Genomic DNA, 16,529 nt, shown 5'->3' on the forward strand with positions numbered 1-16,529 from the left:
TGTAGGGTAGCTTATCACCTGGAAAAGAAAAAGAAAAAAGCTAGACCAGTCAATTATTTTACTTAAACTTGTTGCATTTTAATGGTTATTTACATCTTAAAGATAACTTATTAAAAATCATTCTTAGCAAGGACTTAATGGAAAGCTGACATATAACAAAAACCTTAGTGAAACAATCCCTTGGGAAATCTCTGAACTTCTTTAAATCTCCTGCCTTCTGTCCTTACTACACTACTTTGATACACTCTGATTATATTCTCTTCCTTTCTCCCTCTGTCTTCCTCCTAGCTCCTTCTCTCCCTTCTTCCTCTGCCCACATCTCTCTCCTCTTCCCTTCCTCCCTCCTTCCCTTCCTTCCTTTCTTCTTCCTTCTTTCTTTCCTTCCTTTATTGCTGGTCACTACCCACTAGTTGATTTCATAACCAACTAAATGAATCATAATGTACTTTTGAAAAACACTATTCAGGACTCTAAGTTCCTTGAGGGCAGTGACTGTGTCACTGAATCACTTCATCTTCATATTTCCAAACCCACCACTATTCCTGGCTCTCAGTAGCCTCTTAATAAATGTTTTCTGAATGAATAGGCCTCAGTTTAAAAAAAAACAAAAACAAAAACAAAACCTGCAGCCACTGGGATTCCGGAAGGGACAGGAAAAGTGAATAATTTTTCACAGACTTCCCCAAGACTTCTTCTGTCCTCTAGACACTGGGGTTTTTGTGCACGAGTCTGGGAAGTCCTGCTCTCTGCCTGCCTTCTGCCTCTCCCTACTTCCAGGAGAGAGGGCAGGAGATTTAAAGAAGTTCAGAGACTTCCCAAGGCAAGAAAATATTAATCAAGTTCTTAAGTGGATATTTATAAAGGACAAATGGTAAAAAAGAGTGGAAGAAAACAGGATTCTTAACAGGGCTTTCATTTCATCTTCTGTATGTCAACTTCGTCTGCATAGTGCTGGATTCCTTCTCCTCCTTCGAAAGCCACTATTAGTGCTGCTTTTCAGTGCATCTGCTAGATGCTGATTACTTCTGATTTTTTTTGAGCACTATAAATCTTCATTATGCTGTGCTCCATGCCAGGATTTTTCCATTTGGGGGTAGAAAAAATCCCCAAGCCCACCAAAACCCTGTGGCTTAGTTTCCTGTCCAGCTGGCGTGCTGCTCTTCGGGATTTTGTTCCCATCATCAAAGTGGCTTGACGGACTGAGAACAAACCTCTGGCTCACCCTGAACTTACAGTGCACCATTTCCAAGTCAGAACAAACACCAAGTAATAGCAAGAGAAAAAGAATGCAAAAAATTATTTTCCTGACTTAGAAGCCAGTTCAGAGTGAAGCCCAACTCTGTGACTCCAGACAGGGATGTTACAAGGCCTTGGCTGTCCTCAAGGGTGGAGTCATGAACAGTGGGCTCCGGGCCGGAATTTCACTCAGAGTCATCTCAAAGGAGAAGCCATGGATGGACTCCTTTGTGGCCCCAAATCTTCTGTTTCCTGGAATCCAAAGCAGCAGCATTTGAGGGAGCCTCCCATGATCTCGTTGACTACATCACACTTGGCCCCAAGCCTCACAGTTGTGGGAGCAGTCAGTGATTCCTGAAGTGTCCCAGGAGGCCGGTAAGGTCACCAGCCTGTACTGGGTCTAGGGAAGATGCAAAACACTTCAGCCTGGCAGAAGGCTCTAAAGATCGTCAACCTTTCCTCCGTTCATTTTGAAATTTTTAAAAATATGCTAACTTAGCTGAAAATCTCTTGGAAACCAGGCTCCTCATCAGACTTGAAAGTCAAACTGATTTCTCAACAACTTCTCTTTATGGTTCTGTATGGCTCCACAGAAAACCAGAAAAACATTTGGGGCAAGAAGCTATGACTCTGAGGCCACATGGGAGCAGGCAGTCAATTATTACACTAAGGAACACCCAGTTAGCATGAAGTATCCCATCACTTAAAAGCCTGACCAGCCTTCCTCTTGTTTCCACCTTCTCAACGCATTCTCTAATCTTCCCAGGCTGCCGCTCCTCGGGACTGGAGAAGCCAAATGAATTCCCTCTCACATCTCTTACCCTCTTTCCAAATGCCCTTCCTTATCAACTTTGTCTCTAAATTCTTCCCATCTTACATGGCCCAGTTGGAAGTATAACTTCATTTCTCCAGTCCACCCTGATGGGTGGGTGGGTTGGTTGGTTGGTTGGTTGGTTTTTTGGCTTAACTCCTCACATCCTGTTCTAAAGTTTGTCTTTGTTTTTGTCTCCAAAACTAGTCAAAATTCTCAGATCAGAAGCCATCTCCTGTGCATGTCCTCCCTGCACCTAGCTCAAGGCTGGATGCACAGGAGACATCCTATCTGCTTTCTCAGGCCACTGGCTTTCCTCCCTGAGTGGCTCTTGCTTTAGCAGGGGGCAGTCCCAACTAGTAAAAATTTTACCATTGGGAATGATATCATTAAACTTTTCGTAGACTGTGGGCTTTCCATAGTGGATGGAAGAGTAACAGCAGGATGTTATGATTGAGAGTCCCAGGGTAAAGTAGAAACAAAAGATAGGGGCAGGGTTAAAAAGTAGAACCCCAGGCTGGGCAATATAGCAAGACCCCATCTCTACAAAAATAATTTTAAAAATTAGCTGGATGTGGTGGCATGCACCTGTAGTCCCAGGTATTTGGGAGGCTGAGGTGGGAGGATGACTTGAGCCCAGGAGGTTGAGGCTACAGTGAACCATGGTCATGCCACTGCACTTCAGCCTGGGCAACAGAGAAAGACCCTGTCTCAAAACAAAACAAAACAAAAAAGAAAGAAAAGAAAATGAGGCAGATCTCTATGTTCTTAATAGAATGGTATCCAAAATATATTAGTGAAAAGGAGTGATGATCAGAACCTAGTATATAGTAAGCCACCATTTATATAAACAAGTGGGTAGCAGATAGATGCTTATAGAAGAATAGAGCCTGGCATGGTGGCTCACGCCTGTAATCCCAGCACTTTGGGAGGCTGAGGCGGGCAGATCACGAGGTCAGGAGATCGAAACCATCCTGGCTAACATGGTGAAACCCCGTCTCTAATAAAAAACACAAAAAATTAGCCTGGCATGGTGGCGGGCACCTGTAGTCCCAGCTACTCCGGAGGCTGAGGCAGGAGAATGGCGTGAACCCGGCAGGCAGGGCTTGCAGTGAGCCAAGATTGCGCCACTGCGCTCCAGCCTGGGTGACAGAGCGAGACTCCATCTCAAAAAAAAAAAAAAAAAGAATAGAATGTGCTTGGGAGGATATGCTAGAAAGTAGTAATAGCGGTTGCGTTGGGAACAGTATATGGGCAGGGGGTAGGGTTGTGGAAAAGGGATTTCATTTTCATTGCATGTCCTTTTGTGCTTTTTCGATTATTTTTGCACGTGTTACCTATTTGTTTATTTTTGAGACAGAGTCTCACTCTGTCACCCAGGCTGGCGTGCAGTGGCATGATCTCAGCTCACTGCAACCTCTGCCTTCCAGGTTCAAGTGATTTTCCTGCCTCAGCTTCCTGAGTAGCTGGGACTACAGGTGCCCGCCACCATGCCCAGCTCATTTTTGTATTTTTAGTAGAGATGGGGTTTCACCATGTTGGCCACGCTGATCTTGAACTCCTGACCTCAGGTGATCCACCTTCCCAAAGTGCTGGGATTACAGGCGTGAGCCACCATGACTGGACCACCAGCACACTCTTAACCAGCCTCTTGTTTTTCAGTCTTACCCCCTGTAATCCCAGCTACTTGGGAGGCTGAGGCAGGATAATCGCTTTAACTCAGGAGGTGGAGGTTGCAGTAAGCCAAGATCATACCGCTGCACTCCAGCCTAGGGGGCAGAGCGAGACTCTGTCTCAAAAAAAAAGTATCTGATACATATTTTTCATGTTAGACATACACCAGTTCCAGATATAGGCAATTCAGGATAGAGGTGTGAATAAACTTTAGGGAAATTGTAAAACTGTTAATTTATAGGAAATGAAAAGGATGGATTTCAGGATTAAGCCACATGGAAACTCACTAGCCAGAACCCTTGTGCCAATTTCAATGCCATCCCCTAATCCCATGTTGAAAGTAGAGAAGGGCAAGGAACGGACAGTTCTGGAATATCTGCCATGGCCAGGCACTGAGGTGGGCATTTTAAGTTTACTGTGCCACATTGAACATTCGCAGTGACTCACAGTAAGCCGGTCATAGTCCATTTTCTATCACTGTAACAGAATGTATGTATTGTAACAGATGGCACTGGCATCTGGTGAGGGTCATCCCATGGTGGAAGCCTGAAGGCAGAAAAGAGCACGCAAGACAGAGAGGAAATCAAGCCAAACTCATCTTTATAACAAACCCAGTCTCCAAATGACTAGCCCAATCCCAAGATAACAACATTAATTCATTCACGAGGACAGTACCCTCATGACCCAAGCACCTCTTAAAGGCTCTGCCTCTTAACAGTGTTACAATAGCATTACATTTCAACATGAATTTTAGCAGTCAGTCAAACCATAGCAGAGGTGATAATATAGTTCCCATTTTACAGGTCAGGAATCTGATTCAGGTCACAGAAATTATAAGTGGGAAAGCCAGGACTCAATTGTAGGTCTGTCCCTACTGTCTCTACTACTCACATTGTATTATTAGTACACCAAAGACGTTTTGGCCTTTTCATGGCCAAAGACACTCAAGAGTCAAGGCCCCTCAGTGCTGTTCTTAAAAAGAAAGTCTTTCTTCTTCCTTTTATATATAGATCCCCAAATCTGAGCCCACTTACTATTTCTACTATGTGGTTCAAAGAGCTGCTCCATATATTGAATGAAGAAAAAAAATCCATTTATTGGGGAAAATGTCATCTCCAGTGTTTGTTAATCTTGCCATGTGTCTGTTGTTCAGCTGGTTATTTCAAGTACACAGATACAGTTTTTCATATGTGAGTGTAATTTTCCTTCTCCACAATACTAAATCTGATTTTCATGACTGATTTTTTTTCCCCAAATTCCTACACTTAAGAATGTAGAATAATAGAATACCATCTCCCCACCCCTTCTGTCCCGTCTTATTTTCAGCTAACTAGGATAGGATCTTGGTGTTTGTTTTCATTTTATTTTATTTGAAGGCAGAGCATAGAGTTTTTATCTATTTTGTCTACACATAGCCTTGGCCTCCATCATATGGTCAAGGATTTCATTTTATCACGTCAGTTGCTTATTTTCTTGCCATCAATGATTGTACATCATTTCTTAATATTTGCCATAGCTGCGTAAGCCCCATCATATACCATGGAAAATACCCAGGTTCTCCTTCCTGAGACCCAGACCTAAGGGAGAGAAAATCTCAATTTATATTCTGTTCTTTACCTTTCTAGGCAAAATCCATGTTTGGTGACCAGAGCTGTATATACTGATGTTCTCTTCCTGTTGAGTTGCTGCCTCAACAAATCTGCAAAGGACAACCAGCCAGGTATGATTCATAGTTATACTATATTTTGGAATGGTTACACATCTTTGAAATGTAGGTGGGGTATTGAGTGGCTCTGCCACACACTGCTGCACCTTCTACTTTTGTAAGACTAACCATACAACAACATTAAACAGTGTCATATAGTTCCCTCATACAAGTTTGTCGGGGAACTTTTTCTTATTTATTTGGAAGTTTGCCGTTTATTTTCTAGTTGGTCATTCAGGGAAGAGTGAACTCTACTCAGATACCCTCTCTGCATCTGTGACCCCGGCTTTTTTCTATTTTGTGTATTTTCTTTGAAAGGTCATTATTTTGAGTAGCTGTGAGTTCATTCTGTTCCATTCTGTGGAGATAACTGAGCTGAGCTCATTTGATGCTGGGTATTTGAGACTCTTTTCTCAAATCGACCCCTACACCAATGCAGTTATGAGTTGCTGCCTCAGGCTCTGACTTTCCACATGTTTCTTGGTCATGTATGTTTCTAGGGATGGACCCCAGATCCACATACAGTTGCTCTATTTAATCATGATTTGCAAAGTGGTTTTTCTTTTTTAAGGGAAAATGTTAACTCCAAATAAAATTTTTTTGATGTGTTTATATAAGAGGCTACAGGAAGTGCTGTACATGAATTCCAGGCCACGGACTGAAACTGATTTTCATCAACACAAACTGGAATGCAGGGTAATGAGCCTGCAACTGGTTAAAATCAGCCTCTTCTAATTGATTAGGCCTGTCTAAAGGAGGCTACGATTACAAAGTCAGATTCTGAGTGCAAGCAGACCAGGCCTTTCCTCTGTTACATTTAGTCTGTCAATGATTTGTTGTCTTTGGTAAATGCATTCAGGCTGTCAATGTCCAGCTCTGTTCATATGGAACCCTGTTCCCAAATTCAAACCAATTTAAAATGCTTTGCAGGAGGGAGGTGGGGGAGGTGGGAGCATGCAAAACCGTCTCATCCGGATCGATGTGTATTAGTCCACAAAACCCCTGTGGCCATGCAGAGGTAATAAGAACATGCTAGACTCTCATCAACTCCACATCCCTGGATAGGAGTAGCTGTTGTATCCTCTTTGTAGTGTAAAATCATATGGTTTTATAGCTATAAAGCAATCCCGATGTATGCCTCTTATCCCAGCATAATTATGAATAGTGCCCCCTTTTACTCTTGAAAGTGACCAGGTTTGCATAATAAATTACTGGTCGCCCTGGCTGTAAGGGACCCCAGAGTTGCATCTACTTCAGCTTACCCTTAAGTTAACTGGAGTCCAAAGTTTAAAAAGAGACTATGAATCCAATGTTACCAGGTAAATTGCTTTAGATTTCCACCATTTCTATATTTCAGTTCCAAATTCCATATAGCTTTGTAATACTTCCTTGCCTATGTATCTAAAGGGCTTTGGCCGTAAGAGATTTGTTCATTGCTTGCAAATCTACTCACGGATTCTGACCATTTATGGTTGTCTATAATCATTAGTTTATTTGAGTGAGTTTTTCTTGGCTCAGTGCCATTATTCTTTGTCTAGAATGGTTAATCCTTATATGTTGTAAAATACCTTCTTTCTTCCCCAACTACTCATCCTTTACTGATGAGCTAGGTTCCTTGAAGATGACTTTAGCTTTTTTCAACCATCCATTTCTCCAAGCTGTTAACATTATTTAGAGTTTATACCCTAATTAAACAGATCACAGCTTGTTTTCACAAGCTGTGTTTAATAACTTAACAGTATTTCACTTGCATCTATATATTACTTTTAAAGATGTTACTCTGCAGAGTAGGATGTGAGGACAGGATGCTTTTATTCTAGTATGACAACCATAGCTCTAAATATTTTGTCCTGCACTATACAGTACTGCAGCCACTAGTCATATGTGGATCTTGAGCACTTGAGATGTGGTTGGTCCAAAACGAGATGTTCTGTTAGTGTAAAATACATACTAGATTTCGAAGACTTAGTATGAGTTAAAAATAAAATTTCTCAATAATTCTGTATTAATTATGTATGTGTTGGAATGATGTTTTTGACATATTAGATTAAATTTAAAATGTATTATCAAAATTAATTTTACCTGTTTCTTTTACTTTTCAAAATGTGGCAACTAAGGTCAGATGTGGTGGCTCAAGCCTATAATTCCAGCACTTCAGGAGGTTGAGGCAGGAGGATTGCTTGAGGCCAGAAGTTTGAGACCAGCCTGGCAGCATAGTGAGGCCCCATCTCTAAAAAAAAAAAATTTAATTAGCCACATGTGGTGGCACGCATCTGTAGGCCTAGGTACTTGGGAGGCTGAGGCAGGAGGATTACTTCAACCCAGGAGTTCGAGGCTGCAGTGAGCTATGATCATGCCATTGCTTTCCATCCTGGGCGACAGAGTGATACCCTGTCTCAAAAAAAATAAAGATAAAATAAAATGTGGCAACTAGAATGGGAAAAATAACAAAGAAAAAGTAAAATTGTCATTGAAATATGTGTATTTAACTTTGTCAAATGGAGAGATAGGAAGAATTGTAAATGACATCATAACCCAAAAGGTACATTAAAGTAACATTATTAATGATGAAAAATGTGGCTGTTTACATTTTAAATTACATATATATGACTCATTTTTATCAGACAGCACAAATTTTATTCAGTCCTCAGGGAATTGCCCTCATAAAATCGCTAGATGTGTTTGTATTTATGTATATGTATGAATGTCCATGTTCATATAATACATCCACACAAACGGTGGGAGCATATTTTCTTTCTCTGAGGATAGAATAGATTTTTAGAAATAACCAAATACCAAATAAAATGGCAATTAAGATGGAAAGCACTGTTTGGGATAAAAATAAACTGTGCTTAATGTAGTGAAATCTATTCTTGTGTGTTTTATAAGTTGTTCCCCAAAACAGGTTGAGCAATAGGTAAATATATCACCAAATAAGGCAATCACTTATTTGGATGTGTAGATTTCAATATGCTTTCAAAATAATGTGATGATATTATAGTTTTAGCATATAAGCTCCTTGAAAGAATGGACCATGTCTTAGATTCTTTGTCATCTAAGCACATAGTAGGCCCTCATTAAATGGATTTATTAACTGTTAGATTGAAATGGAGTTTTCCTCAGTTTTTAGAATAGTAACAGCTGTTATGAAAATACAGATTTTATTTAAACTCATGTATCAAATAGATGTGAATTCATTTTCTGAATTCAAGCAAGGTGTTTATGTGTGTATGTAAATATATATCTGCCTCCATTATTAGCTCACAAAGCCCAGAGTAGGAAGTATACCACATAGACTGATGCCAAACCTCTGGGTTTGAATCCTAGATCTGCCATTTACTAACTCTGTGACCTTAGGCAAGTTATTTAGCTGCTTTGAGACACGTTGTTTCCATTGTAAAAGGGGACAATGAGATCCATATCTTAGAGTGGTTGTCAGCTTATACATGTGAAGCTCTCTGTGGAGAATGTGCTTTGCATGACACAGAATAAATGCTCAATAATATTAACTATTATTAATTTTTTTTGTTGACATGGAGTTTCATTCTTGTTGCGCAAGCTGGAGTGCAATGGCACAATCTCAGCTTACGGAAAACTCCGCCTCCCGGGTTCAAGCAACTCTCCTGCCTCAGCCTCCCAAGTAGCTGGGATTACAGGCATGCGCCACCACGCCTGGCTAATTTTGTATTTTTAGTGGAGACAGGGTTTCTCCTTGTTGGTCAGGCTGGTCTGGAACTCCCAACCTCAGGTGATCCACCCGCCTCGGCCTCCCAAAGTGCTGGAATTACAGACGTGAGCCACCGCGCCCTGCCTATTGTCATTATTATTCACTGGAAGCTATGCATCTAATCTAGTCTCCTCCAGCCGGGCAGCATTGTGTTCACCTCCTCACCTTCACTGTTCTCGTATTTTTAAACATCTTCAGGAAAGAAGAAATGCCTGCTTTCCTAGGAAAACACTGCAGTATAACATACCTGGCTTAGAATGTCAGGAGTCCACTTGATTAGGGTTGCCCCTGTCCCTCTGACTGATCCAGAAAAAGATCATTTTTTTTCTTGTTTATTTATTTTTCATTCATCAGACCTGCTAGCCTCAGAGATATATTGAGCACTTGTATCTGGAGATAGAGATGAATATGCCTTGGTCTTATAAGTAGGTGCAATTAAGGATTTTTCAGTTGCTGTATTAAAGGAAGTATGTATGGGACACATTTGAGGCACTAAGGAAAGATCATTTCTACTTGAGAGGACAGGAAAGACTTCCTTGAAGAGGAAGTGGTTGAACAGAGTTTTGATAGTGGGCAGGGATTCCCCAGGATGGGCAAGGTGGAGGTGGGTATTACAGACAGAGGTAGGAGCATGGCCAAAGCTGTAAGGGCACAAATCAGCACAGCCTTCAGAGCACTAGGGACATGGCGACTGGGGTGTTGGGTTCAAGGCCAGGCAGGTGTGACTGGTGAGGCTGGGGAGGCAGAAACTCAGTCATGGAAGGCCTCATTCATAGGCCAAAGTCCAAGGAGCATGAATTTAATCCTGTAGACAAAGGAGTTCATTGGACGATCTAAGACAGAGAGTAGGACTGTGTGGTTTTTAAGACAATGTGACATTTCTTTCTCTGCCCTCATCCTTACAGGATTTTTAGGACCCTTATGGAACCAAGTTCCTAGTGTCATTCCAAAATAATGTAACTGGCTGGATGCAGTGGCTCACACCTGTAATCCCAGCACTTTGGGAGGACAAAGCAGGAGGATTGCCTGAGGCCAGGAGTTCGAGATAAGCCTGGGCAACATAGCAAGACTCCATCTCTACAGAATTTTTTTTTTAATTAGCTGGACCTGGTGTTATGTGCTTGTAGAGTCCCAGCTACTCAGGATGCTGAGGCAGGAGGATCCCTTCAACCCAGGAGTTCAAGGCTGCAGTGATCTGTGATCACACCATTGCAGTCCAACCTGGGTGACAGAGCAAGATCCTGTCTCTTAAAAAAGAAAAAAAAAAAAAGGAATGTAACTGGAGATTCATTCACTTTGCCTTTGCCCAGCCATTTTGATAATCAATATTAGGGGTTTGGGAGGTAGGAAGTGGGGAATGGAGGACCAGACTAGAATGAAAGGCAGCTCTATGGTAAAAGGAATTATTTTAGAATGGTGGGATTACAGGGGAGATTCCTTCTCTTATTTTCTATTTTACTAATTTTATGAAACAATTCTGTTTCATTATGTGTATATACATATGTTTAAATTAAATGTATTTAAATATGAATCTTGAAAGGGATTGATTATTTCAAAGGAAATGAAGTAATAACAATTTCAGGGAAACTTTTTTGGACGGAGGAGCATCTGCTCATCCCCTCTCCAGTCCTATTTTGTAAATGACCTTGGAAGGCTGTTCCTACCTCTGACATGTCTTAGAACCACGTTGAAGGGCTAGGGGCATAAACAAGGAGAAAAACAGGGAAGGAGAAAGGCAGAGAAGATGATTAGAAAAGCTTAAGATAATGATGTGTTTTGTGTAATTCAAACTTTTAACTTAGTGCTTCCCAATCATTTGAGGTTTCCTCAGCCATTAACTAGGTTTTACAATTTTCAAATCTGGGAGTTTTGAGTTTTAAACCCACAAGGACTCTCTGTCCCCTGTATTCTTTTTCCTCTTCTGAATCCAGCTGTCATCATTAGTATATATCAGTTTCCTGCTGGAATGGAAAGAAAATTATAGTGTCCAGTTGTAGTTGAGGGAACAAGGAAGAAAAAGCCGAACTGCCACGAGGACTCAGAGGGCTGAGTTTCAGGCTGGGCAGCGACATGGAGACGAGAGCTTTAATTCTTATATTAAACCCATCTTAAATCATTTGCTCTCAGGTTGGAAATTTTCCATGGAAATTTCTGTTTACAGAAATACTATCTAAGACTTGAGTAAATATTTACCCCTTTTACTCTGAGATGGACTTTCTGTTTCTCTTATGCCAACACCCCTTAAAATTGTGTCTGTCACAACTATTGAATTGAACATTTTCTTTTACCAAGTATTTAAATGAATACCTACCTGCACTTTCAGACTTTCATTTTAAGCTCTCTTGGTGGGTTTTATGAGTGGGTTTTTCCTTTCCTAGTCTCCATTTTATAAATTTTATGCAACTTGGTTCTTTTATAATTACATGTATGTATAATATATTGAAATATGACTCATGAAGAGGATTAATTAATCCTAAAGAAATGACATAGCAATCATAGATAGAAATATTTTAGGTTGATAAGGATTTGTCCATCCATACCCTTCATATAAGTGATCTCAGAAGGCTGTTTTCCTGCCCCGGAAATGTGGATAGGATGCCCATTATACTCTCATTTTTAGGAAACATTGTTTTCAATCTCATCCTCCTTGTTTGGTTATAATAATAGTGGCCAACATTATTGAGCATCTATCTCTATGCCAAGCACTGCCAAGCATTTTATGTGCATTAATGAAGAAAGTACTGATGTTCCTTCATTAGACCACAGAAACTGAGGCATAGCGAGAAGTGCCCAACATCCCATGCGTGCTAAGGTGGCAGATCCTGAGCTCTCCAGCTGCCCTCACTGTGGCCCCATGGCACAACCAGGGCCAGAGTCAGGAAACATCAGTCACTTGCTTAGGGAAGGGAGTCCAAGAACCCTCTTCGTGGACTCAACTTCCCAGGCTTCTGTCCCTGCTGCAGAACACCCAGGCCTCAGAGAAGGGATCCCCTTTTCAGAAGCTTCCACATCACAGGCTTTTATGGGGGCTTTCTTGCTTGTGTTTCTGTTTCCCATCCTGAGGGTGTGTGGAATAATACGAGAGCCTACCCAGGACTGGAGCGTGTTATTAGAAAGAGCACGCTTGATTGCTCCCGGGCAGCCACCTGCCCTTTTTCCCTTGGAAAGTGGACCTATGGCCACTGCACAAAACACTTCCTAATACCAGGCTGCTGGTGACTACATTTTGTGGTTTCTTTGTTAGTTGATATTTATAGTTCGGATCTCATCACTCTGCCAAGTGCAATAAACATTTTGTTTTAACTGGAATATAACTTTTATTATTGTTATTATTTTTCTTTTAAATGTCTTAAAAGTGGCCAGCTTGTGCAAGTGGAGTCAGAAACCCTAAATAGTCTAAATGCCAAGTCAGTGTGCTCTGTAGATCAGTGTACGATTAGAAGACAGGCTCTCATTTATTACTGCTTGTATTTATATAATGGAAGTTAGGTAACATAAGCCCCTCTACAGGCCAGCTTAGATGTTGATGATGCTTAAATGGTAAAATCTGTGAGAAATGTTCAACAATGCCCTGTATTTGTACTGCCTAAAACATGAATAATACATATATGACATGAATAAATAGGTCAGTGATTTTTGTGACATATTAATTTCCTTTACCTAAGTTCCTGGGAAATATAGCTGAACAGTTACAGGGAATGAAAACAAACATTGGCATCTTACAAACACCTGCTTTGATTATTTAACTATTAACTAATTAGCTTTGATTATTTAACTATTAACTAATTAGGTTAAATTTAACTATTTCCATTTGAACAAATTGAAAACAATTCTTATCTGTTCCTCGGTCATGCACTTTATCAGTGTTGGATGCAGATGTGTTTAATATGACACAGTTGGTGCTATTCTCTCAGCTCTGGGTGGGAAATAAAAAGGAATTGAGAACATATTTTTGGAGTCTTCTGGGGACTTTGTATTTCTGGGCGTATAGCTATGAAATTTTGAGGAGAAAAAGAAAAAAACAGGCTTTGTTGTCAATAAATTAGTTGGTTTTCTCCAAAACACTGGAACTGTCATCTGAACTGCTGCTTGTGCCAAAATTATCTTTCCCAGGGAACAGAGAGCTTCTAAAATAAGCAGATGATTCCTAGCTGTCTTTCAGAAGTCAGAATAATATAGGGTATGCTATTAGATTGCTAGGTTAACGTGGTGTTTACTCTGTTAATTCCAAACCTTGTGCTGAGTACAGAGGCCCACAATTCTTTAGAAATTTAGTTTAGAGATCATAGCAATTTAAGTGACTTACCCAAGTTACACACCTGGTTAGTGAAAAGGTTGAGCTTTCCTGACTCCTTATTCACCGTCCATTTCTGTGACCAAAGTTAAAGGCCTCTTATAATGTGAGAGTTGTATCTGTAGCAGAACCGTGTCATGAAACCTTCTACCCACATTTTCATCCCAGGAGTGAAATACTGTTCTAGTCAACAACGAGGGTCTCAGAACGTCTGTGATTTCTTATTTTTTATTTTATTTTTGTTTGTTTGTTTGCAGCTTTGTCACCCAGGCTGGAGTGCAGTAGCACAGTCATGGCTCACTGCAGCCTCAACCTCATGGGCCCAAGCGATCCTCCTGCCTCAGCCTCCTGAGTAGCTGAGACCACAGGCGCATACCACTATGCCAACCTAGTGGTTTTTTTGTTTTTGTTTTTAATTTTTTATTTTGTAGAGAGAGGTCTCCCTTTGTTGCCTAGGCTGGTCTCAAACTTCTGGGCTTAAGCAGCCCTCCTGCCTCAGCCTCCCAAAGTGCTGGGATTACAGGCATGAGCCACCATGACCGGCCATATCTGTGGTTTCAATGTTCTCTGTTCCTGCCTTTGCCAGCTCCAGCCGCTCATCACAGATAATCTGAAAGTAGTTGCCCATGTCAGTTAAATTTTTATGCAAGTAGTTTTTGAAAGCCTGTTTAAGATATTTCATGTAAATGGAGTCATACCTTTGTGGCCTTTCATGTGTGGATTCTTTCACTTAACATGTTTTCAAGGTTCATCCATGTTGGTCATTTTGTTCTTTTTATGGTTGAATAATATTCCAGTATATAGATATCACATTTTGTTTATCCATTCATCAGTTTGATGGACATTTGGGTTGTTTTCACTTTTGGGTTGTTATGAATAATGCTGCTATGAGCATTCATGGGCAAATTTTTGCTGGGACCCATGTTTTCAATTCTCTTGGGTATTTACCTAGAAGTGGAATGTCTGGGCCATATGCCAACTCTAAGTTTAACTTTTTGAAGAATTGCTAAATTGTTTCCAAAGAGTCCGCAACCATCTTACATTTTTACCAGCAGTGTATGAAGTTTCCAGTTTCTCAGTATCCTTACCAACTCTTACTGTCCATCTGTTTTATTAATAGCCATCCTAGTGCTGGGATCTAATTGTGCTTTTGATTTGCATTTCCCTAATGACTAATGAGCTTGAGCATCTTTTCTAGTGCTAGTTGGCCATTTGTATATCTTCAAAGAAAGGTCTCTTCAGATCCTTGCACATTTTTAAGTGAGTTGTCTTTTTTTTTTTGAGATGGAATTTCGCTCTTGTTGCCCAGGCTGGTGTGCAATGGCACGATCTCGGTTCACTGCAACCTCCGCCTCGCGGGTTCAAGCGATTCTCCTGCCTCAGCCTCCCAAAGTGCTGGGATTATAGGCGTGAGCCACCCTGCCCAGCCGAGTTATTTGTCTTTTTATTCTCGAGTTGTAAGGGTTCTTTTTATGTCCAAGATATTAATCCCTTATAAGACACACAGTTTGCAAATATTTTCTCCCTTTCTGTGGATTTTTACTTTCTTCATAATGTCCTTTGATGGACAAAAGTTTTTAGTTTTGAAGTCCATTGTATCTATTTTTTTCTTTTATTGCTTGTGCATTTGATTTCATGTCTAAAATAATTGCCTAATCCAAAGTCACAAAGATTTGCACCCATGCTTTCCTCTGGAAGTTTTATAGTTTTAGTTCATAAGTTTATGATCCATGTTGAGTTAATTTTTATATCTGGTATGAGGTACAGATTCAGCCTCATTCCTTTGGCATAGGTGACTATCCATTTGTCCTAGCACCGTATTTCAAAAAGACTGTCCTTTCCCCATTGAATTGTCGTGGCACCCTTGTCAAAAAGTCAGTTGACGATAAATTAGGGGTTTGTTTCTCGATTCTTAATTGTATTCCATTGATCGATGTATCTATCCTTATGCCAGGAGCACATTGTCTTGATTATCATTACTTCATAGTAACTTGAAATCAGGATGTGTGAGTCCTCTTTCTTCATTTTTCGACATTGCTTTGCCTATTCTGGGTTCCTTGCATTTTTATACGAATTTTAGGATCAGCTTATTTGGGGGAAAAAGAGGGAGGGAGGGAGGGAGGGAGGAAAGAAAAAGCCAACTGGAGTCTTGATAGGGATTGCGTTAAATCTGTAGATCAATTTGAAGAGTACTGCCATCATAACAATATGATGTCTTTAAATCCACAAACACTGGATGTCTTTCCATTTATTTAGGTCTCTTTAATTTATTTCAGTGGGTGTTTTATAGTTTTCAGTGCACATATACGCCATGCACATCTTTCATTAAATAATTTGTTCCTATTCTTTTTGATGCTGTTATAAATAGAATTATTTTCTTAATTTTATTTTTGGATTGTTCATTGCTACTGTATAGAACTACCATTGATATTTGTATATTGATCTTTTATCCTGCAACATTACTGAACTAACTTATTAGCTCTAATAGGTTCTATTGTGGACTCCTTTTTTCTTGACTAATTGCGCTGGCTAGAACCTCCAATACAGTGTTGAATAGAAGTGGCAAGAGCAGACATCTTGTCTCATTCCTGATCCTAGGGGATCTTAAAGCATTCACTCTTTTACCATTAAGTATGATGTTAGCTGTGGATTTTTTATAGGTGCCCTTTGTCAGGTTGAAGAAGTTTTTTTCCATTTCTAGTTTGTTGAGTGCTTTTATCACAAAAGAATGTTGAATTTTGGCAAATGACCTTGCTGTGCCTGTTGAGATGATGTTGTAATTTTATCCTTCATTCTGTCAATATGGTGTGAGTTGTGACATTTTATTGCTGAGTAGCATTCCATTGTGTGTATGGCTTGTTTATAATAATTTACTAGTTGATGGTCATTAGGGTCGTTTCCACTTTTTGGAGATTGTGAATAATGCTGCTGTGAACATTCAGATAGAATATGAACATTCAGTCGTATGTTTTCATTTCTCTTGGATAAAAACCTAGGAAAAGGGTTACTGGATCATATGATAAGGATTGTTTAATGTTACAAGAAACTACCAAAATGTTTACCACTTTGCATTCCCATTTTG

The 16,529-nt window shown here is 40.2% G+C and overlaps 1 protein-coding gene across 4 annotated transcripts in view; it reads left to right on the forward strand.

Moving 5' to 3' along the window:
- Nucleotides 1-16,529, forward strand: part of THADA (THADA armadillo repeat containing) — a 359,204-nt gene that overhangs the window by 264,556 nt on the left and 78,119 nt on the right. For all 4 annotated transcript variants that reach the window (XM_032177807.2, XM_032177809.2, XM_058428959.1 and 1 more), the window contains one exon: nt 5,347-5,441. In XM_032177807.2, the coding sequence (XP_032033698.1) occupies nt 5,347-5,441 (95 nt within the window). The remainder of the gene's footprint in view (nt 1-5,346; nt 5,442-16,529) is intronic.

The sequence above is a fragment of the Hylobates moloch genome, unplaced genomic scaffold, assembly GCF_009828535.3.
Source record: "Hylobates moloch isolate HMO894 unplaced genomic scaffold, HMol_V3 SCAFFOLD_15, whole genome shotgun sequence".
Lineage (NCBI taxonomy): Eukaryota > Metazoa > Chordata > Mammalia > Primates > Hylobatidae > Hylobates > Hylobates moloch.